Source organism: Colossoma macropomum, unplaced genomic scaffold (genome assembly GCF_904425465.1).
Source record: "Colossoma macropomum unplaced genomic scaffold, Colossoma_macropomum, whole genome shotgun sequence".
In the NCBI taxonomy this organism is placed as follows: domain Eukaryota; kingdom Metazoa; phylum Chordata; class Actinopteri; order Characiformes; family Serrasalmidae; genus Colossoma; species Colossoma macropomum.
In genome coordinates this window covers 34,096,201-34,118,725 of record NW_023494802.1, presented here as the reverse complement: position 1 = coordinate 34,118,725, position 22,525 = coordinate 34,096,201, and the positions used below count along the sequence as shown (strand labels likewise).

At 40.1% G+C, this 22,525-nt stretch overlaps 2 protein-coding genes across 6 annotated transcripts in view; both read right to left on the bottom strand.

Moving 5' to 3' along the window:
• Positions 1-432: 432 nt before the first annotated feature.
• hoxc3a (homeobox C3a) overlaps positions 433-22,525 on the bottom strand; it is a 73,734-nt gene continuing 51,641 nt past the window's right edge. For all 5 annotated transcript variants that reach the window (XM_036590865.1, XM_036590867.1, XM_036590863.1 and 2 more), the window contains 3 exons: positions 4,863-5,023; positions 4,438-4,678; positions 433-2,037 (listed from right to left, as the gene is read on the bottom strand). In XM_036590865.1, the coding sequence (XP_036446758.1) occupies positions 1,475-2,037; positions 4,438-4,663 (789 nt within the window). In that variant the 5' untranslated portion in view covers positions 4,664-4,678; positions 4,863-5,023 and the 3' untranslated portion in view covers positions 433-1,474. The remainder of the gene's footprint in view (positions 2,038-4,437; positions 4,679-4,862; positions 5,024-22,525) is intronic.
• The window catches only part of hoxc4a (homeobox C4a), a 2,567-nt gene continuing 615 nt past the window's right edge, over positions 20,574-22,525 (bottom strand). The window contains exons 1-2 of the mRNA XM_036590862.1: positions 22,207-22,525; positions 20,574-21,606 (exon numbers count right to left, since the gene is read on the bottom strand). The exon at positions 22,207-22,525 is cut by the window's right edge and continues 615 nt beyond it. Of these exons, the coding sequence (XP_036446755.1) occupies positions 21,224-21,606; positions 22,207-22,525 (702 nt within the window). The 3' untranslated portion in view covers positions 20,574-21,223. The remainder of the gene's footprint in view (positions 21,607-22,206) is intronic.

The window sequence follows — 22,525 nt, the reverse complement described above, 5'->3', positions numbered from 1 at the left end:
GAAGAGAGAGAGAAAAAACAAAACAAAAAAAAGCCCAAAGCTGCGGGTCTTATCTTGTCGTGCTCCATTGAGGAAGAGCAGGTTGGGGGGGGTACAAGCAGCACCCCGGCAGCGATGACGTGTGGCTGCACCGCTACAGAGGGAGAGAGAGGCTTGTCCGGATGATTAATGTTGGTGGAACGGTAGGCGGGGGCGGGGGAAGGCATGTATGTATCTATAGATTGTTTTACAGAATACAAAATACACTGCTGCTAAATGCAAGTATTGTGAAGAAACTTCCAAAGTCACCTTAAAGCGAATGCACAAGCCTATTTCTTTGGACTAACATCTCTACATCACTACAACAGGGATCACTGCAAGGATTACATTGAGCAACATTATGCTTATGGACTTGCATGCATTTATTCAATTTATTCAAATTGTATTGCATTTACATAGGAACACAGAAACGATCACAGATTGAACACTTTAAAATGAAAAGCCCTTTCTATCTTCTAATGTCTAAAAGTCAACAAATGACAATTTAATTAATGCTTCTTAATGAATCTGGACCTGTATTGAACACTTGAGGTAGTTCTTCTTTAGATTTACCATCACAGAATCAAATAATGCTAAATAATATGACTATTTTATGTCATATAACCATGTTATATGTAATGCCTTAGCATGTTATTCACATGTCAGCCTAATTACCCATCAAGTCACCAATAACAGAATACAGGGTACAACATAATAGTAATCGATGCAGAAGTAACACAATACCTTATCTGAGACAAAACATTGCCATATACACAAAGTATTCAAAGATTTATACTGGTTACACGAACATGTATTGGTGACATGAAAGGTTCCTCTCAGTCTCAAAAGTCCATCTTAGCTTTTGCGTAATGGTCAAATGGTTAATGAACCTGCATAGTTTGAAAATCCAAACCTTTCTAACCCTGCATCCTACAGCATCATTTCGAAGCACATAAATATGGGCTGACACAAGCCTCCGACAATGCATTATCTTGCCTTATTTCCCATTAAAGTTAAAAAATGAATGCACTTGTTAACGTTAGGAGGATTCTTATGCTTTTTTAAACATGGTGTTTTCTGTGCTCAGTAGATAAACTCTCAGAAGTGGGCTTACGTCCACGTGTAATAAATCTCGGCTCTTTTCACAGAGTCTGCAGCAGCTTATCCACAGAGGAAAACCTCCCTGCTTTGCTGCATATTGGCTGATAACATGTAATTCTCCTCTGGCCCTTCGCCCACGACAGTGAACTTGGCTCTGTGGTTCTTCCAAGTCAACGTTCTGCCTGTAAATCAGCTTCTAAGGGCAACAAATCCTGCCTCTCCTCAAAGCGCTGGCAGCTGGGGAGGTGTGTTTAATCAGAGTATGGCATGGGCATGGGCAAACTGTCAGACAGAGATACAGCTGAAGGAGTGCTGGGCCATTGACAGGTATGTTGTGTAGTGCAGATGGGCTGCATCACATGTATGAGGGTTCAGGAGGTACCAGGAGGCACCCCTCGTCTTGCTGGTGCAGATAGAGGTCAGAGACGGAAGCTAAAGGTGAGTCGTTGGGTCTGGACGCTAGTTGAGGAGCACTGCTGAAGTCCAGAGTAATGGGTGGAGCTGCCTTTGTAAGCAAGAACCAGTCTTTGTAGGTGGTTTGACCATAGCTGCTTTGAGTACAGTTCAAGAACTTGAGATGCTCTTGAGCTTTGACGTCCATTGCAACACCAGCTTCTGCAGAAGATGATGCGCCCGCTGCCTGGCAAGAATAAGATGGCCACGCTGTTGCCTTCCCCTTGTGGTCCTTCTTGTACTTCATCCGGCGGTTCTGGAACCAGATTTTAATCTGTCGGTCTGTGAGCTTCAGCAGCGAGGCCATCTCAAGTCGCCGTGGGCGACACAGGTAGGCGCTGAAGTGGAACTCTTTCTCGAGCTCCAGTAGCTGAGAGGAGGTAAAAGCTGAGCGTGCACGCTTCCTGGCAGATCTGCTGTCATTCTTCCTCGCCCTCTCTGGAGAACAGGCCTCATCGCTGGCACCTGGGAGAAAACAAAGAGATGGAGCTCTAAAAATACATCCTGTCTGAGTCCTCTTGTCTTAGTATATGTTCTTAATCCCAGTGGAAGCGTTTGGAAATCCCTTTGGAGAGTCTCTGTCATGTTCTGGTTTTAGTTCACCAGCTGTTCCTTAATGCACAGTGAAGCTTCTTTAACATTATTTGGTCTGCATGAATGGAGACTTTCTGCACTGTTATAGATTTATATCTGTATCTACTTTTGAATGGTCAGAACATCCACACTTATGAATATCCCAGCAATTACCCACTCATAGTGAAAGTCATGTAGCATGAAGGAAAAATAGGATTTGTTAACTAAAGGTTTAATTTAGATTGGATCACAATAACTACATAACATGTTTGGCTGTCTGACCTGCCACTGTTCAAATACGGTTACATATCATTGCTATTGGAACAAAACCTTGTATCTCCAAAATGGTGACTTTATAGGAGAAGGAAAGAACATTCTTAACTTGTAAAGGAAGATAATGTGGCAAGATTTTGGACCACTTCTTTTGGTCCATTCATTATGAAATTTGAACACAATGCAAAGGGTAAGTGGAGTTTTCAAATTAGGTAAAAAAGGAAAAAATAATGGACACACAAGGTTTTTGCGCGACAGCAACGAGATATTTCCAAGAACCCTTGCTGTGTGACATACATATATTAAAAAAAAACATGTATTTTGATATTTAACTTTAATGAAATCATCTTTTATAATTTTCAAATGACAAATAATGAGGATATCATGTTTCAGGTTGTGAGGGGTCCATCTGAAAACATTTACCATGGACGAGATGCATTATAAATGAGAGGGAGATAAATATATATCATGGTTGACTGTGAAGTGTTTATGGAAGCTAAGTAGTAAAGTATGTTGTTAAGAAATCAGATCTTTCTGTGAGGGGCCCAATATTGCTCCTGTGTCATGGATCCTAGTATGACTGCCAACCCCACTCACCCCCCTCCCCAACTGGGTCCAGACAAATAGACATTTTCCTTAAATGCTGGTGACAGTTTACAGTGAGAACACTGTCTGCAGCTTGACCTTCAAATTAGTCCTATGCACTCACTTCAAGGTTTTTCTATGCAACCATTGATGTACATTAATTTAAAGAACACTTCATTTCATTAACAGAGTGACTTGGGTGGCAATTGTACACAAAGTGTCTGCTTTTTTGAGCAAAACTTTTTTAGACAAACAAAGTTATGTTGGCTAATTCTCTGATCACGGTCCTAACACATCAGGAAATGTATGTGGTCCTCATGTTCGAGGGGTTCATTTAGTAGTGCTTCTTTTGTAAAACCTTTCTGCTTGTCCCTGCAATAAAAAAGTTGGGTTCTGTCTTCTGTCTGATTCCCATATAAATCATGTTGAATGCTTCCGATCTAGTCACGTTCAAAATGCTGAGCTATGATTTCATCACCCAGCTTATGCATGTTGGCCTTTGTCTGAGAAAACCTGACCTGCCATTTCTACTGTACACAGAAGAATGTGTGAAGATAATTCAAGTCCTAACAGGATGAACAACCTCAGCAAGCTTACTAGGCCTTTGTTTAATGAGAACTAAAGGTAGTAATTTCCATAAAATATTAATTCCTGCGCAGGTTCCTGCTCTGTTTTTTTTTCTCCCTGAAGTTGAGCAAATTGAGTATTTTCACTCCTATAAAACACAAAAAGTAATCTTTGGGGAGCGAGCAATACCACAAATCAAAATCCCTGTACATTTCAGAAATGTTTAATAATTGTGTTTTTAATTATTTCAGTGAGTAAGAACACTTAAGCATTCCATCGTTACTTAATTGCCTGTCCCATGTGCTCTTCTGTGGCCATACATTCAAATATACTGTTTTTCCACGCAGCGGTTTTCTTAGAATGGGAACAAATCCATCTCACGAATTCGTCTTCTTTTCTCCAACTCTCTCAGTCTCCTCAACAATAACCCAAGCAGTTAGTGGTCCTCATTCATCTTACTGGACACTTATGAGCATTTTGTTGAACATGAAATGAAGCATTACAGTAGTCTTTGTTTTCTGTTGTTCATTATAAATAATGGCCTTATGCTCACGGTTGTAGCCAAAGTGAACATTTTTGTCCTACTTTTGGAGCTTAAACTTACAAGTGAGCAAAAAAAATCTACACATGGCTGCAGATCACTGTACTTATTGAAGGAAGAGGCAAATTAGCATCGATTCATTGATAAAGAAGTGTGATTAACAGCTCAGCCCTCTAATGAATTACTGCCTGTCAATTAGCTGCCAGTGCATATGTGACTAATCATACTGAAGCCAAAACCAACCTTATTGACTAAAAGATGAGTCATAGATCAGATTCACCACTTGAATGCTATTAATGTTTTCTTCAGCAGCAAAGTTTTCAAACCTGATTGGCAGAAGTTAGCTGTGCCATGGCTTGGAGTAGACTGCCTTTCACTCATCCAAGGGTAGGTGGTCTTGCAGAAGATAGCGCTTGTTCCAGTAGTTTTCACCAAGTTGTTCACCTGGAGTCCAATCCCCATCGTGTTTTGGGCAACACCAGCACAGGGTATGTGGGACTTCTGAAGGAAAACAGGGTCCCACACATGGCCTGCATGGTGCCCAGGCTCCATCGCAGAACTGCCTTCCTGTAGAACACATGGAGAACAGTGTTGGACCACGGAATTAAGATGAAGAGGCTTGAGAAGTGTTTTGGACACAGAACTATAATCAGTGTTCCTCTCTTGGTGTGATAACGTTTGCATTTCGAGCTGCTTCTCGTCTAATTACTCAAGCCGGATTATTAATCTTTGTAAAGTAGGCTGCACTCACACGTATTTAATAGTCTGGCAGCACGGGTGAACCCCTGAGTCACGTGGGGCCGTCCTCCAATAGCCCGGCACATGGGACGATGCTCGAGCAACTTCTCGGCGAAGGGAGCACAACGCCTCCGTCTCCATGCTCCTCTGCTGCTATTAGCTCCAGTGATTAACCTGTAGACAAATAGAGGACGGAGTAGATCAGAGAGTTTAGAAACTACCATGTTTGGGGAAGAGTGAGCAGAGAGAGGGTGAGAGGGGGAGAGTGAGAGAGTGAGAGAGAGGGAGAGAGAGAGAGAGAGAAAGAGGGAAAAACCCAAACGGACGGAGAAAAATGGAGCGCGTGGATCTGGGATCTGGTCTACCTTTCCTTGTTTTCAGCTGTGGATTGCAGAATGCTAAATGTGCTCTCGGTGAATTTGAGCTGAGGTCTGATTCAGAACAGTTTTAATTACTCATACTGTTGTGGTAGGTATGCTGAAATACCAATATATGTTCCTAAAGTACCGTTATATCTTTGTTGTCTCTTGTTTTCTAATACTTTCTTCATTTTTCTTATTTAATTCTGTAATTTCCTTCAAAATTGTACTGAATTGAAATGAATCTGAATTAAAGATCGTTGTTCTAAATTGTTCGTGTCACATTTATCGTTGCGGCTGTGTGAGGTGATGTAGACTAAATGATGTGGACTGTTTTTGTTTAAAATAATACATGAAATTTATTAAAATGCCATAACACTTATTAAGCCACTGGGGCGCCTGTTTTGTGTCCACCGACTGACTTGTTTGCGCTTATTTTTAAAAAGATATTACTATTATTTTTTTAACCTAAAGTATCTAAAACGTCAATGGCATTATTGGGTGTGGCCAAACAAAGGGAATTTGATATCATTGTCAGGAACAATGCACAAAGGGGGAACCGTTAAATGAATAGTAGCCGATATACTTTACCGTGACAAACAGTGAGGTTCAAACTTTTGGCGCCAGAGTAAAGTTTTTTTTGCTGACTACGGGCTGATTCTTCAGTGGATTTTTTTAGGGCGATTTTGGATTGAAATTCGTTAAAAACAAAGCCCTGAACAAAGAACCTGAGCTCGTGCAACCAAGCGATAACTCAAAAACAGATACTCGGAGCAACGGTTTTTGCTGGAAAGCCACTGCATCCAGGTTCCCTTGTATGAGTCATTTAGATGAATGGGATTTAATATTAAAAAATAGAAGCATATTAATCGCTTGAAATTGAAGCCCTCTGACGTCATGACGCCCATTCAAGGATGAAACCTCCACTGCATTACTTACTTTTGGATTTTTAGGCCTTTACGACACATTTATGTATGTATATGGTCCCTGTTCACAATTACGAAACTTCTATTTAAGTGTTTATTTATTTGAATAAAAAGCTGCTAATCTAATATAAGTACCATTAAAAGTGTAAAGAAGCACTGAGCAGGATTGGAGCTCACACAGCATTCTCCCTAGGCTGGAAAAGCTCTGTTGAAAGCTCCGCACAGTTGCTTCTCTAACTTGTGATTAATGGAGGCTCTAACCTGCTTTATCCCTCCTCCTCGGTGTGGAGTGTTAGCACCGGCTCTCAGAGCTGCCGAGCTAGTTTAGGCTTCTTTAAGAGCACTTAAATGAATAGAAGAGCAATTTTAAAGGTGATTATGTAAGTAAATGTTTTTGCCAGTAGACATGCCTGCATTAAAGACTGATAGACACTACTGCATTTCTCTTAGTCTCGTAGACAGACTATAGTGCAGCATTCAGAAGGGGAGCTTTGAAAAAAGAGAAAAAGAGGAGGCGTGTCGTATTTCAGAGGGCCTTACCATGGAGCAACTCATGCAGCTCAGCAAAATACCCAGTGTTGAATCAACATTGGGTCCCACTGGGTTTAAACGGGAACTACACCGATTTTTCAAATTTTTACATAATTCCAAAGTCACAGTCATTCAGAGTGGTTTGATTTAAAATGGTTCGTTGTAGAGAAAGTTACAGACTCAGATTTCCTTACAGTGGTAGATATAGGAAGCAGAGTCATTAGCACAAGTATAGCCATTTTATTTACAATCCATAACTACCAATGAACCCACGCGTGTGGGTTATATATACGTTTTTATATATAATTCAGATGATGGCAAAATAGTGTAAAATCTAAAAAAAATATATTTTCTTTGGGGATAATTTTGCCTTACAACGCCCTATACATACCCCTCGCCCATGAATGGATTAGCTTTTAGGCCAAAACTTTATCACAAAACTATCATAAAACAGTGTGTCCGGCATCAGACAGCACATTCACAACCATTTCAACTCTTCAGACGTCTGGTTCCTATCACCACCACTGTGAGCAATTCTCACTCAGTAAGTTTCTCTAGAACGGAGCATTTCGCACCAAATCACTCTGAATGACTCTGTTTACGTCTTAACAGTTTAATAGTGTGGAACTTTTGGAAAAATTGGTGGGGTTCCCCTTTAAAACGAACACAGCAGGTGTTAATGAGGCCTAAGAACTGTGGGTTTTCATTCAGATCTGGAGATGGTTGCTGTGTTTGCTGTGCTCTCTGTGGCTGAACGCGGCGGCAGATCGCCTCAGCGCGCGCGCAGCCTCTCTCGGGGTGAAGCAGCGCAAATCCAGCTACTCCTAATTTCCCCGCGAAGCGATTCTTACTATTTATTTCATTTCGAGCACGCGGTTTTCCCCAGTCGGAACACAACAGACCATTCATAAAGCCTTTATTAAGGGAGAATATGGAGAGAGAGAGGGGGAGTCGTGCCCCTATCCTCTTCATTTGTAACTCTAAAATCAATCTTGTTTTAAGAACGATTTGTTATTTAGAGTTCAGTGAATTGCTGTCACAAGGCTTGTCAAATAGAAGCATTCACTATGCATATTACAAGTCCGGCTTCTGCCGAGCTGCAGCGCCATTAACATGAAATATTGCTGCGCTCAAGTGTGCAGTGAATGCACGCGAAGGCCTACTCATTCCACAAATGAATTAAAGACCCAACGAGATGCACTTCATATGACGCTACAGGATGTAGTTCCTATTATTATTATTATTATTATTATTATTATGTGTGTTATTGTAGCTTGTATTGGTTCTACTGGGGTTATAGCACCCATATACCTTCTATCATACTTTTTACTAGCTCCATAGATCTATTATTAGTGTATAATTGTAGTCTTCTTGGCTCTACTGAGGTTATAATGTCTATATACCTTTTAACACACTTCTTAGTAGACTTCATCTAGTTCTATTATTATTATATATACTATTATTGTTATTGTTGTTATTATTATTACTATTATTATTAGGTATATTATTGTCTTTTTGGCTCTGTTTAGGTTATAACGTCCATATTTCTTTTATCCATTAATCTAGTTCTATTATTATTATTATGACTATTATTATTATTGTTATTATTATTATTATTAGGTATATTACTGTAGTCTTCTTGGCTCTATTGGGGCTATAACGTCCATATACCTTTCATCACACGTCTTAGTAAACTCCATAGATCTAGTTCTATTATTATTATTATTATTATTATTATTATTATTATTATTGTTATTATTGTTATTAAGGGTATATGGACTTGATACCCAGAATAGAGCCAAGAAGGCTACGATAATATATCTAATAATATTATTGTGTAGCCTTCTTGGCTCTATTGGGGGTATCAAGTCCATATACCTTTGATCACCCTTTTACTAGACTCCATAGATGCTTTTTTATTAATATTGTTAATATTATTATTGTTATTATTTTTCCTCTTTTGACTGCAGGTCATGATGGTAATTTCCTAATTAAGGTAAGTTTCTGCCCGTGTCTCACGCCGCTGAGCCCATTCAGTGGATCTGAAAAGGGATCTTTGATGTACTGGCTCAGCACGACCATAACTCAGCGCCTCCGCGAGTATACTCCAATTCTCCGTGAACTCTGTTTGAACCACGACGCTGGCAATAAATCATTTTTCTTTCTCTCACAAAAGCGCGCCGGTCGCTCTGGGTGTCAACCCTTTTATAATTCCTCCTTACCTTCTGCGCTCTTGTGGTTGCTGACACAAACAGCTGCATAAAACATCGATAAAAAAGCCCCCACGCTTAAAGATAAAGCCCTATGCAAAAGGGCTGAAAATGAGAGCACTGGCAACAGTGGCAAAACCAAAGCAAAGCACCGAGAGCCGCTCTTCCTGTGAGGGCAGGTGGGTGGGTGGACTTTCTGTTGCCCTGTCCTCTTCTGTACATATTATTATGATTTTTTCCCCCCACCACATTTCAATAAACAGACTTTTCGCAGCCAAGAGTCGTTTTACGTCTTCATGGGAAATAAATCGGCCTGTCATTGTTTTTGTTCGTTTTCCTTTGCCCCATAAAAGCAGTGAATCTGTCTTTCTGCCCAGCTGCTGCTGCACAGCTCGCACTACATACCCGGATGGCTTTCCTCAATAACAGCATTAGTAATCTGTTAATGTTTTTCCATGGAGAGGACTGGAACAGATAAGGACGAGAGAGAGAGAGGAGGGGGGGAGAGAGTCTAAGAAAGGATGTTAATGGGCAGAGGATGTTGTCGGTTATAACGATGCATACAAATTGACCTGTCTCTGAAGAGCAACGAGAAGATTTATAGCATCAGTGACCTGCATTGCTGTAAACAACGAGCACCTATATGAAAGTGTCGGAGTTTGCAGAGGACGTTCATATTTACAAAATTAAGCCACATATTGACACACTGGGGTCGTTTCCTAAAACTTTTGGGAGTCGTTCATGCCGGAGGAGCAACATCTGGATTTCAAGATGGTACCCCAAGCACAGGTTGAAACCAAAGGGAGCCCCATCAGGAGGGCAGCACAGTCTGCTGAGTTCCCTTCTCTAGCTCACCACCTGCTAAACCTGCTAGTTAAAGGGGAATTCCACTGATTTTCAAAGTTTCTGCGTTCATTAAATAATTAAAATGTAAACAAAGTCATTCTTGGTTTGATATAAACGCGCCATTCCTGAGAAACTCAAAAGTCAGAATTATTTACAGAGGTAGTGATGGGAACCAGACGTCCAAAGGGTTAAAGGGGAATTCTGTCATTTTTTAAAAAGTCTGAATAAGTCAATCGTTAAGATGTAAACATAGTCATTCTGAGTGGTTTGGTGTGAAATGCTCTGTTCTAGAGAAATGTACCGAGTCAGAATTATTCATAGTGGTGGTGATAGGAACCAGACGTCTGAAGAGTTTAATGCATCTGAAAGCTCCCTCATAGACAGCTGTTATATTAATTATATATGTGTATACATATAATTGATCTAAAATTAATTGACCCATGGTTCCTATCACCATCACTGTAAAGAAAATATGAGTTACTAAGTTTCTCTACAATTTACTACTTCACGTCAAAACACAGTAAATGATATTGTTCACACCTTAGTGATTGAATTATGTAGAAATTTGTAAAGAATGGGTGGAATTCCCCATTTGTGCCTCTAAAGCTGCCTCACAGAAAGTCATAACATGAAATTATTATGAATATCCTGCCTGGTGTATTTTAAAAATGCATTCATGGCAGAGAGGTAAAAGCATTTTTTTCAGTTTTACTGCTATTTCACCATCATCAAGAAGCTCAGAATGCACAGAAGGGTCACCTTTGGATAGTAAATAAAATGGCCATGTTTACGTAAACACTATGACTCCTACATTTCTTTCCAATTCACATTTTCACATCTAACTCTGCATGACAGCCTTGAATTATGAGTTATGCCCAAATTTTGAAAAATCAGCGGGATTCCCCTTTAACAGAGGAGTTCACAGACCCTCCATGACCACCCTTGGTTTCAACTTAGATTACTAGTAAGATTTCATTTTCAGACTAGTTCAGAAATAAATAAATAAATAAAGTTTTAGTAAACTTGGCTTTCGGAATAAACATCTATTCTTATCGAGCAGGAAAACACGTGTGTAGTGTAACTTCAGTCTCTGAATCTAAAGCGTCGTGCTCGTGCTGCCTGTTACGTCATTCTGCGGGAACAGACCCAAAACAGCACCTTATCTGATGAGCTTTTCTCAAGAGCTTTCTGGCAAGTGGCCGTTTATGCGTTAGAAATAATGAAGAGAATGAGCTATGAAGTAAGATGAAAACGCGGTGACCGCCGCAGTGTCGAACTGAAATCAGCTCAGAAATGTTTTAATTAATCAAAGAGAGTGCTGTTAATTAAGTAATAACTATGGTAATACGCAATTCCAAGAAGTGTACGAATGCTAGGGTGAGCGTTTCATCATCGTTTTCAGGGCTTCAAAACTCCAGCAGTGAATTCAATTCAAATTCATTTCGCTGCTTTTATAAATTCCTCTTTCTGTTAGTTCGCTGTTCAGAGTAAACGTTGCCAGCTAGTGCGTGTATTTGCGGGGAGGCCACGTTTTTCGCGGCGTGTAAAGTGTTAGTCTAAGAATGGCACTCTTGTGTTTTCGCCATTGAAAAGATGACATTAATCACCGCGCGCAGCAGCGCGTCTCCTGACCTCCTCATGACCGCATATGCTTAGAACCATTGCAGACACCCCAGCGGACTGGACAAAGGCTCCCAACACCCAGTCAAACATCCCAATGTTGGCTCTTTCCACCAAAGAATCCCCAACATAAACTACCCAACTGTCTTACTTCATGTTGAAGATGACCTGGAAATATGATGCACTTTCAGATCAGACCATTAGAAGGTTATTTTTCAGGTTTAGCCTTTGAACCTGGGGAGTTTAGGAGTTTAGGAGTGTCTTTTTTTCTTGCTCGGAATTAAATATAGATTTTCATTTGATTATTATTGGTCTTGAAAGGCTACATTGTTTTGTGTCTTGGCCTGCACTCTCAAGCAGGAGTACTGTGTCTCATTATGGAGAGACATAGATCTCTACTTAGAGACAAGACATGTTACATGCCTCATGTGATATTGATGAGTTTAGTAGGAGCTGGGTTATAAGGCTTTGGAGATTGCTTCATCTTGTTCCAAACATGCCATGGGACTTTTAATGACCTCTGTGTATTAAGACTGTAGATGAGGATGCTCGCTGAGATATGTCTCCTGTAGGGTGGTGTCCACCTCTTCCATTCTACAGTCCACCTCTTTGGTGAGCTTAATCTATCTCTAACATCCCAGAGAGAGAAGAGAGAGAGAGAGAGAGAGAGAGAGAGAGAGAGAGAGAGAGTGCCATCACTTTGCTGTTGGAAAGCATTTGTAGTGCAGGTGTCCACAGGTGGGCCCTCTCCTCCTCTCTTAACAAGCTCTGCCCCCCCATGTCCTGTATTTTGTGCCATGTCATATCTGTAATACCACTGACAGATTTAAGAAGACAAACCGACCAAGTGTACAAGCTTAAAGGGGAATTCCACCCATTTTTCAAAAATTCTGTCAATGGTTGAGATGTAAACAAAGTCATTCAGAGTGGTCGGATGTGAAAAGGTTCATTGTAGAGAATAGATTTCATATCATTCAGTGTGGTTGGATGTGAAATTGTTCATTGTTGCGATGGTTAATGGGTCTCAATGTCTACAGTGGCTTAATATACAGCCATTTACAATGTAAAACCAACAGTAATTGTACATGTCTTCTATATCATTAATGTTTAAAAAAATAAATAATATATATATATATATATATATATATATATATATATGTATATATCACTGTTGTCAGAAGAAAACCTCTTATCTCCAAAATGATAACTTTACAGGAGAAGGAAAAAACCTACTTTACTTTTAATGTAAGTCAGTGGAACCAGACTTTTTTCTTTTCCAAGTCATTTTGTTTCATTTTTTTAAGTCCAATCATCATGAAATTTACACACACAGCAAAGAGCAACAGGCATTTTCAAATTATGTCAAAAACTGAAAAACGTCAAAAATGGAGATATGAGGTTTTCTTCCGACAACAGCGATATTCCTCTACACAATTTGAACATGGCATCTCTCCTATATATTGCTTGAAAATGCCATGGACCAATAGCAAATCTCCATAGAAATTGCTTTAACTTCATCTAAAGCTAAGAACATTTTTGCCTTTTAAGATTACTCTTTTCTTACTGTAAAGTTACTCTTTTGGAAATACATGTTTTTCTTTGAACAGTGATGATCAATGTAATGTTGATGATGGTAGAATAATGGTAAATCTGAAAAATTAAATTTTGTTTTACAACACGCTGCACATACCTCTTCACCATGAATATGCTTTAGGCCAAAATTTTGTTTTACAGCTATCCTGAAACAATGTCTCAAACATTAAGTAGTGGGTTCACAACTATTTAAAGTAATAACACTCAGTGAGGGAGCTTTTAGAGGCGTTAAACTTCAGATGTCTGGCTCTTATCACCACCGCTATGAACACTTCTGAACATAATTTTCACTAAAACAAACTTTGAAGGTGTCTTTGGCTCATCCGGTAGAAGAACTAATTTCTGGTGAAACTTTCAGAGCCATAGCAGAACTATTATGGTTCTGTCAAGACATGGAAAGAACTACACTCTTAGCAGAGAAAATGATCTACTGCCAAAAAATGTTCTATAACTTGCAACAACTGCAGAACACTTTCCTTTTTAGTGCTATACAGCAGCATTTTTTTAACAAAAAAAGGTTCTTTAAAGAATCTCTTAAAACAGGTTTTGCTTCATTAAAAAGAACCATTTTACCAAACAAAGAACCATTTATGCATTCAAGCCAGTGCCTTTACAAAAGAACCCTTGATGAACCATTTTTAAGCGTGTATCAACAAGCTCTATAGAAAGTGTGCCACTTGCCACAGTTCATAACTCTGCTAATCCGTAATCCAAAAGTGAGAACCTTTATCCATCTGTTCATCAATAAATATGAACCCTGTTTGTGGACTCAACTGTGGTCCACTTATGCAAAATGGGATAAACCTAAATTCAAATTTTGCAATTTTACAAAACTGAAGAGCTGAAACTGAAACTCTAGGTATAAAATTCAAGATTTCATGCAACTCCCTGAAGGTAAAGGGAAAATTAAAGTCAAAATTCACTTATGATGTTTAAAGCAAGTGATCACAGGGTCTTAAAACTTTTAGATATCAGATATTTAATCTATGTCTATTGTTGGATCAGGGAGAGACTTGAACTGGTGCAACTGCTTGTACAACACTTTTCTTAATACTCTTAAAAATGATCTTTGCACTTGGTGACAGTGAAGGACCCATACAGGAGAAATTACCTTTAGAACCTCACAATACCTCGAATAACCCTTTGAAAGTAGAGGAAAAGAAGGAAATATACTCCAAGAGATTCTCTTAAAATTTAAAGGGGAAATGCCTCTTTGTTTGGACGTACAGTTCTGAGAAAATAAAACAAAACAAAACAAAACTTCAGTATAGAACCTACGTCATGTGCAGGTTCTCCAAAATTTCAAAAGTTCCACACGCTCACACTCACGCTCATTTCCAAAACAATCCGGTGCTTTATGAAGCTATGAACGGTTCTTCACTCCAAATAACCCTTTTGGCAGCTTAGTATTCAATATGTTAACTCATAAAAACGCATTAAGAATAATTTAAATACAGATAATTAAAATATGAAAGATCATTTTTTCAGCATATGTAACATTATTTATTATTATGCGTTTCTTAAGAGTTGGGTCGCATAAGCTTAATGAGCGTGATGAAAAATTAGAGAAAACATTGCAAACATTGTAAATTATTGTCGGTTGAAACGTATGCACGTTTAAGTTATTTTAGACTGCATGTCTGATTTTTTATTTCATTATTTTAGATTTCTAGTCTCGCAAAATGAGCGTTTTAGGTAGATCTGCATTATAACATTTTTTGACTATGTTTTGATAACAATGATAAAGCTGTAATAAAGCTAGCATGGTATAGCCTTTTAGCTTTGGATGCAAGAATATAAAGTCTCACTCCTCTTACAGGAGAAATATGTTTTTCCCTTCGTTTCGCCTGTCACGGGGAAACACAGCGAGTAAAAACCCCCAGAACAGGAATCAGCCTGCATGAACCAACCAACGAAGGAAAGACACACTTGTTAATCCATTAATGTTCATATGTGAAATGCTAGATTTCCTTTGGTTCATATGTTCTCTGCAGGAAGTGTTCAAATGGATCAAATCGTGTTATATGGCTAAACGTGGGTTTTATCTCGTAATTTGTCAGATTACGATTTTTTATTGGGAATTCAAATTTTATTGGGAATGAAAGTGCGAAAATGGAATCAAACAGTTCAAAAGACGTCCTCTCAGATTACACCTATACAAATTGTTGTCAGAATACGTTTTGTCATTTTCGTGCTAAATTTAATTTTAGTGAAGAAACTCGCACTTTATACTTAATACAAATATTCTTGTCTACTCAGAAGTTGACTTTTGGGTCCTACGCTCTTAGTCTCGATGTCTCCAGCACAGTGCGGAAGGCCGTTAGGCATAGCTTTCGGGGTCATTGTAAGTGTAAGGGTTAAGGGGCAAGACCTCCGAACAAAGATTATGGAGATTGTGTTGGCAAGTCGACCCACACGGCGCTCGCGCTCTTCCACAAAACTCGCGCACACAGATATTAAAATGGAATCTTTAGCCTTGGACGGGATCTCAGACTAAGACTGAAGGTGGTTGTGTTCTCTGGAAATGGATTCGCGAATTTACAGTTTAGTTTAGACGCTCTGCTCGTAGCGAGAAGTGCTTACGTCTCTGGAAAATAGCAGGCTGACCTCCGGTTCAACTCTGCGCCTTTTTTGTGTCGCTGCCATGGCTCCGTTTACACAGACCACCTCGGAACAATGCTAAGAACTGGGACCTTTCAACACTAACCAAATTGCTTGAAGAAGACACTTATACAACAAAAACGCCTGCGACTCCAAATACATACATGCTTAGTAACGACTGACATGATAGGTTTATAATTAAGGAATAAGAACAGCGTATTAGGCTAATATTGGGTTTTAGAGAGTGTTACGCACGTATCGGGGCTGTTAAACGGAATATCTGAAGTATCGAAAAGCTTAGTCTTTAGCTTTGAATGTCATCGTAGATTGGCTAGACGGGCCGAGCGCATACTTTTTATTCTGCAGTGCTGAGACTTAGTTGGCTAGCGGACCAATCGAGGTTTGTAAAATTGTAGATTTATCTGTAAAACTGTTTAATACGTAGAATAAGTAGAATCGCCCAAATAAGAGGGGTTTTGAAGCAAAGCTGATGCTATAAAATTGCAAAGCCTGCATGCAGTGAACTTTATCACTATCAAACTAAGCACCCAAAGCATAAACGTGTTTCTCCACGTGTTTCTTCACTAACGTGATTAGCTCAGCTCTTCATGTAACCTCAGTGTCCCCAGAAAATATGCAGTGTTTATGCAGATTATCTTCTGAAAGTTAAAACAAAAACACTGATATTGTATCAGTATTTTTTTTTCTTCAAGTCTTGGTGTCTGTTCTGTTGGTTGTCTGTAGTCTGATTTTTAACTCCAGCCTTATTGCATCCTAAGGCTTATTATTCAATAACTACATGGACTACAAGGCAAACTGACTAAGGTGTTCTTAGGTTATAGAAGTGTGTAGTAAAACTTTGGACTGGCCATTTAAGGGGTTAAAGCCTTAAAAAAAAAAAACACATCATCAGAGGAAAATCTATATTTAAGATATTTACAATATTTCAATTGCACCTTTTTTGTTCACGGCATCTGTGTTTATTACATGTTACTGTAGTTTTGTAATCACCAAGCCGCTTTTAAATAATTTAGCCTGACTGTCATGGTCACTAAATACTTCAGATGTATTGGCTACGCTGCTTCATGTTACAAAGCAGAACTGAAGTATATTGTTAAACATATTGTTAAACATCAGTTTCTATCCATAGGCTTTGAACCATTCGAGGAAGATGCAATCGAACACCACACATGTAGAAACGCATAACAGAAAATCTTTAAAAAGAATTTGTCGTTAAGACGAATGTAAGCTCTGTATTCGCTGCGAGATCTTTTAAACGGTCTAAATTCCCCATATGTTCTTAATATGGCTTGGCTGTGTCAATATTGGTTGTTGAGCAGAATACGCACACTGTAGCTCTCCTTACGAGGGTGAGGCTTTCTTATTACGTCTAGGTGAGCTTATTATGATCAGTTAACCTGCTTATATGGACACGTGCCTGTATATTAACATTTATGGTGAGAATTTGTAGATTTGTAGAGCTCGGAATTGACAGAAAGACTTGTAGAATTACGGAATTAGAATGTGCAAGCCTGTAGAATTACGTTAGATTATTGTTGATGGCCAAAGCGATGTTTGAACTATTAATTAAAATATTATTAAATAGCACTTGTTATTTATTAACGCTTGTTAAGATTGATGTCAAATAGGATAAACATAAATTAGTCTTGGACTAAGTTTACTTACGGGTTTTAAAATAAATTCTATGTGTCAGTGACTGTACAGTAAATTCACAGTCATAATAATTGACTAGGATACAGAACCCTTGAGAGAAATAATTCTAGAAATAATTCTAGCAACGTTATTTCTCATATTCGATTTAAAAACACCACGTTTGTGTACAGAAATAACGACATTTACTACAAGGGTTTACGTACCATATTTTTTCCATCAGCTGCTCTTGCTTCGAAAAGGCTACCTTGGGGTTCCACTGCGAGTACAAAGACCAATATTCTCAATATGTACATTACTTCTTGTTGATGTTTTGTTACCAGACTGACGTATGACTGAGCTGTTTAGTTGAAAGGCCACTGCTAAGACCTTGAGGACCATTGTTTACCAAAAAGAAACACAAAAACAACAAAAAAAAACAAAAAAACAAAAAAAAAAACATAAGAATTTAAAAGCTCGCTAGCTTGGTTGAGAAGGAGAAAAAGAGGGCTCTGCACCTGCGCACGCGCTAACTATTCTGCTGCACTTTCCAGGCTGGCTACAAATATTTTTTGTTTTAAAGTAAGTAAAATGTGGTCTCATTCTTGTATGTGTTCTTTTAGAAGAACTTCAGCCATCTACAGTAGAATGTCAAAATCAGCTGAACGCCAAGCAGTCTTGTGGCACCGACTCGTTATCAGACAATAACATCTTCTCACCTTGTCCTTTTATAATAAATACAAGAAATTGTTTTGCAACGTACACAATTTCGTAATCGAACATACATACACAGTAGAATCAATTGCGTGCATTATTGTTTACAACGAAATTTGAATACATTGAAATTTTATTTTTTTGTTTTGAATACGTTGATTATATATATATATATATATATATATATATATATATATATATATATATATATATAGTTCGAAAGTTCCAAAAAATCTTGTTGCAAGTTGTTTTTAAAACTTACTCACAAGTCAGAAGAAGTTAAGACTTCGCAGTCCCCCGGAGAAACGAGGCCCCCCTGAAGGCCAACCAGTCCTAAGAGTTCACCGGTGCTTTGGGTCATCCCGTATAGAGCAAGGGTAACGCATTCAGATGGCCGTGCTCTGCTGCCACATCAATATAACTTAAAACCCACAATGAAAGCAGGAGTACTGGCGGCTTCCTTAGGAAGCCTACGAGGGTGCACACAGAAGGTACACGTTGAGAGAGAGAGCCGGGTCACAGGGTGGGAAAGGTCGGCCAACCCGGCTGAAATGAAACTAATGGGACAGAAAATGTGTCCCTAAAGTGAACTCGCCTCCTCAGTGTTACCCCCGAAAACTTCAATAAAGTAGCCTTTCAGGCCCCCGACATGGAGGCGACAGCATCTCGAATGAGGTTGTCGGGATGCACCGATTTAGGCGTGCACATTCATTTCTCTCCGCTGTCCAGCCACATAATGGCCATCTGAATGCGCTCATGGGCCCTGCTCTTTTCAAGTGGCTCTCCAAAGTCACGGCCAAGTCAGGACAGTTGGCCTAATCTGCGTCTTTTTCTGCTCTTTTTTGGGGGGGTGGAGGTGGGGGGGGGGTTGTTTATATATTCTTAAGACAATCAAATTTTAATGTTGTTCGAGATTTAGTTGGCGATGGACTGAAGTCTACCTGTGTACAACTTAATGCATTACGAATGACTATTGGTGCCGCAAGTGATTGATGATCTAGAATACCTCTCTCCTTTGTGCCTCGCAGCCCCCCCACCAAGTAAGCCGTTGTATAATCTTCATTCAAGTCAGGGCGATTTACAATTAATCAAAGCCGTTCCTTATTTTTGTGAATCTTTTTTTTTGGTCAGTTTTGTAACTTACGAAACGAAGCATTTCAATAAAGGGAGTCTTAATCCAGTCTTAAGTTGTCGCAGTGTAATTTTCTCGTATAAAAGTCCCAAAAACACCAAAGCCAAACTCGTGAGCGCGCCTTTTGAACGTCTCCGTGAACACTCTGAATGACTGTATCTTCTGTATGCCGCATGGCAACTCGGGATGCTTTGCCTCGTGCAGGCCTGCAGCTTTTGGCTGTGACTAGCCCCTCCATAGCTGAGGTGGTGATGACGTTGCTTTGAGAAGCACCGGGCGCCACTTTTTAAAAAGGCACGCAGGGCGTCACGGGGAGTGGTCTGAACATTAACTCTGAAGCTCTAACTAGCCCATAGCAGCGTCCAAATGGCGCCTTGGTCAGTGACAGGCCTGCTGGACAATAACAAGCACAACTCTGAGGCACCTTGTTGTTGTTTCAGAAGATGCAGCTAGCATCGGAGCAAGAGAATAATACTATAGTACCAGAGTAAAAACTATAGTACAGTTATGTCGACTAATTACAGTAGTAAGGTGACATTCTATTGAATTTACCAGCTATTACAATTTAATTAACTTGGTATTGCAATTGAATTTACCAGCTATTACAATTTAATTAACTAGGTATTACAATTTAATTAACCAGCTATTACTCTTATATATCTAGCTTCACCTGCACCAAAGTCTAAATAAAATGTAAGTATTGTAGAACAAATTTAGGAATATTTATAGTACTACAGTGCTCATATAACTTTATAATTTCAGCTCCATTGAGGTTGTATGGGTGTAGATGCCATCATCAGACCACTAGTCTTATTCCACGTAAATAGCAAATTTCACGATTTGGCATGTTCTTGTTAGTCTTTGAACAGATGGAGGAAAACAGAGGGGAAAAAATCGATTTGTTAGAAACAATAACCCATGTTTATGTTTGTGTAGCCTAATGTTGCAGTGAAGAACAATCACTGGTGGCCCCACTGGACCACTAGGGCTGTAGTTCAATCCTTGACTAGTGGCATTGATTTTCAGAGGCATGTGCAGCCAGGTTCCAGCCAGTAATGAGCAGGAAGCCGTCCTCTCAATTGAAGAGCGATAAGGTCCCGCTAAGAAGGCCCGAATTATGTGCCAAGTTAATCGAATGCATGTGGAAATAATGAGCGTGCACAGCCCGTGCTAAAGGAGCGCACGAGATATCCTTTGGTGTGGGAAACTGTTTATCATTGATACAACACCTTATTTATGCTATCCTACCAAATATATTTTAATATCCTAATAGCGCTCGAGAGCCAAAGGCATGGAGTTTCTTAATAAATAGACTGCACCGGGGTTCTGGATTTAGAGGCCAAATGTGCAGGATGTATTATTCAGTTTGTATTAAACAATAGTATAACGATGCAAAATGGTGCCTGGTTGTTTTCTTAGTTCTTATCATTTTTTAAAACCCAACTTTGCATGTAATGTTTATGCCTCCTAAACTATTTAGGCGCGAAACAAATCCCTGCCTACAATAGGCTATGCATGAATAAAATGCACCCCAAGCCTATGTAAAACTAATAGACACTTACTTTTATTGACCAATATGATTATCACAAATACACTAAACTCGTTTTATTGCATCTCACAATAATCTGGTTTTAATAGCCTAAACACAACGCCATCACAACAAAAAAAAACTAAATGATAATTTAAAATCTTAACCTTTTCATACGACAGTGAACTCACAGCATGTTGTTTTCAGATCAACAAAGACGTTTCAAGATGTCGTCGATAGTGTTCTTCATTTACAGTAGAAAAGGAAAACTACCCCCAACCCCCCCATTCAGTCTCAAGAGTGTGGAAATAAATAGAACAATTGTGCACTTCACCTTGGCAGCTTGGGCACAGACAGGCCCTCAATAACATTTGAATATAGTGTCCATAACCTGCATCGTCCGAAAACAATATTCATCTGGAAAAAAGGAAAAAACAAACAATCCTGTCTTCAGTTTGGATAAATTAAACCCTGTTTCGCGTAAAAATAATAGGTATTCGCAATAATCCATGCTATATAACATGCATTTTATATAACTGTGGACTTAAAGCAAACCCTTTCAGACGCACAAGATACCTACGAAAACAAAAAATATATATTATGTTCTATAAATAATGAGTCATTTTTGAGCTCTTTCCCTTCCTTCTCCGTGGGGTAGGGTTTCTTATAACCTCGTAATATCCTCTCCTCGCTCGGATCCGGAGAGCACCTCGTTGGCTGACATGGTGTTGCTGGTTGAGGCAGCCGCTACAACGCCCGCTGCTGAGCCCGTGTTGGAGCCGGAGGACATGGCCGTGGAGGAGGAGGACGACGAGGATCTGACTTTGGTGTTGGGTAGCCTGTGGTCCTTTTTCCACTTCATCCGCCGGTTCTGAAACCAAATTTTGATCTGCCTCTCGGAGAGAACCAGGGAGTGCGCGATCTCGATACGCCGCCGCCGCGTTAAGTAGCGATTATAGTGGAATTCCTTCTCCAGTTCTAACACTTGCTGGCGGGTGTACGCGGTCCGGGACCGCTTGGGCTCCCCTCCATTGTAACTAGAGTTCACTGGAAAGAGGAGAAGCAAAAAAGGGGGGAAGGAAGGAAAGAAAGAAAAAAAGGAAGAAAGAAAGAGAGAGAGAGAGAAAGAAAGAAAGCAGCGAGGGAAGGAGGAGTAGGTAAACAAGCGTGTTCTGGAGAAAACTGGAGAAATGGTGGCAATAGAGCGGGAATGGAGGGGGTTGGTGGTGGTGGTGGCGGTGTTGGATACATCTAACTTATACAGCTGTTCGTAATGAGGCTAAATTCGCACTGAATTCAGCCCTGAATTATTAATGCAACATAATAAAGCTTAGTTTTCTTTTTTTGTGGTCCCAAGTCTCCCTCCCTCTCTCACACACATACACATACATAACACGAGGAGCCACATGGTGATACGGCTGCCCAGAGTATACCTCGGCTATAAAATTTATGGTGGGTGTAATTACCAATGCCGAGTCGTAAATCCGCCTCAATTGTGCCATTTCAAAGGCTGCTATCCTATCGTAGCAGGGGCTGGCCGGGGAGATGATGGGGGGAAAAAAGGGAGCGCAGAGGCAGAGGGAGCGAGAGAGAGAGAGAGAGTTAAGGAAGAAGGGAGAGCTTTATGGCGCGCGCGAGTTAACCTACCGGTGCTGACGTGAATCTTCTTCATCCACGGGTACACCACGGGCTGCTTGGCTGAGGCTGCGCTGTTAGGATGCTCCGGGGTGGCTTGGTTGCAGGCGGAGGACGCGGCCGGCGGGGTGGCCGGGGAGAGGGGCAACTGTGGGGGCTCGCACGAGGCGGGCTGCCCTTTCCCGAGCAGGTGGCCCGAATGAGGTAGTCCATGTCCCCTCTGCGTGTCGGGCTCGGGGATGCTTGCACAGTTATACTGGCGCTCCTGGTAGCTCGCCCGCGGAGGGAACAACTCCTGGTGGTGATGCTGGTAGCCCGCGTCCCTGGCGCG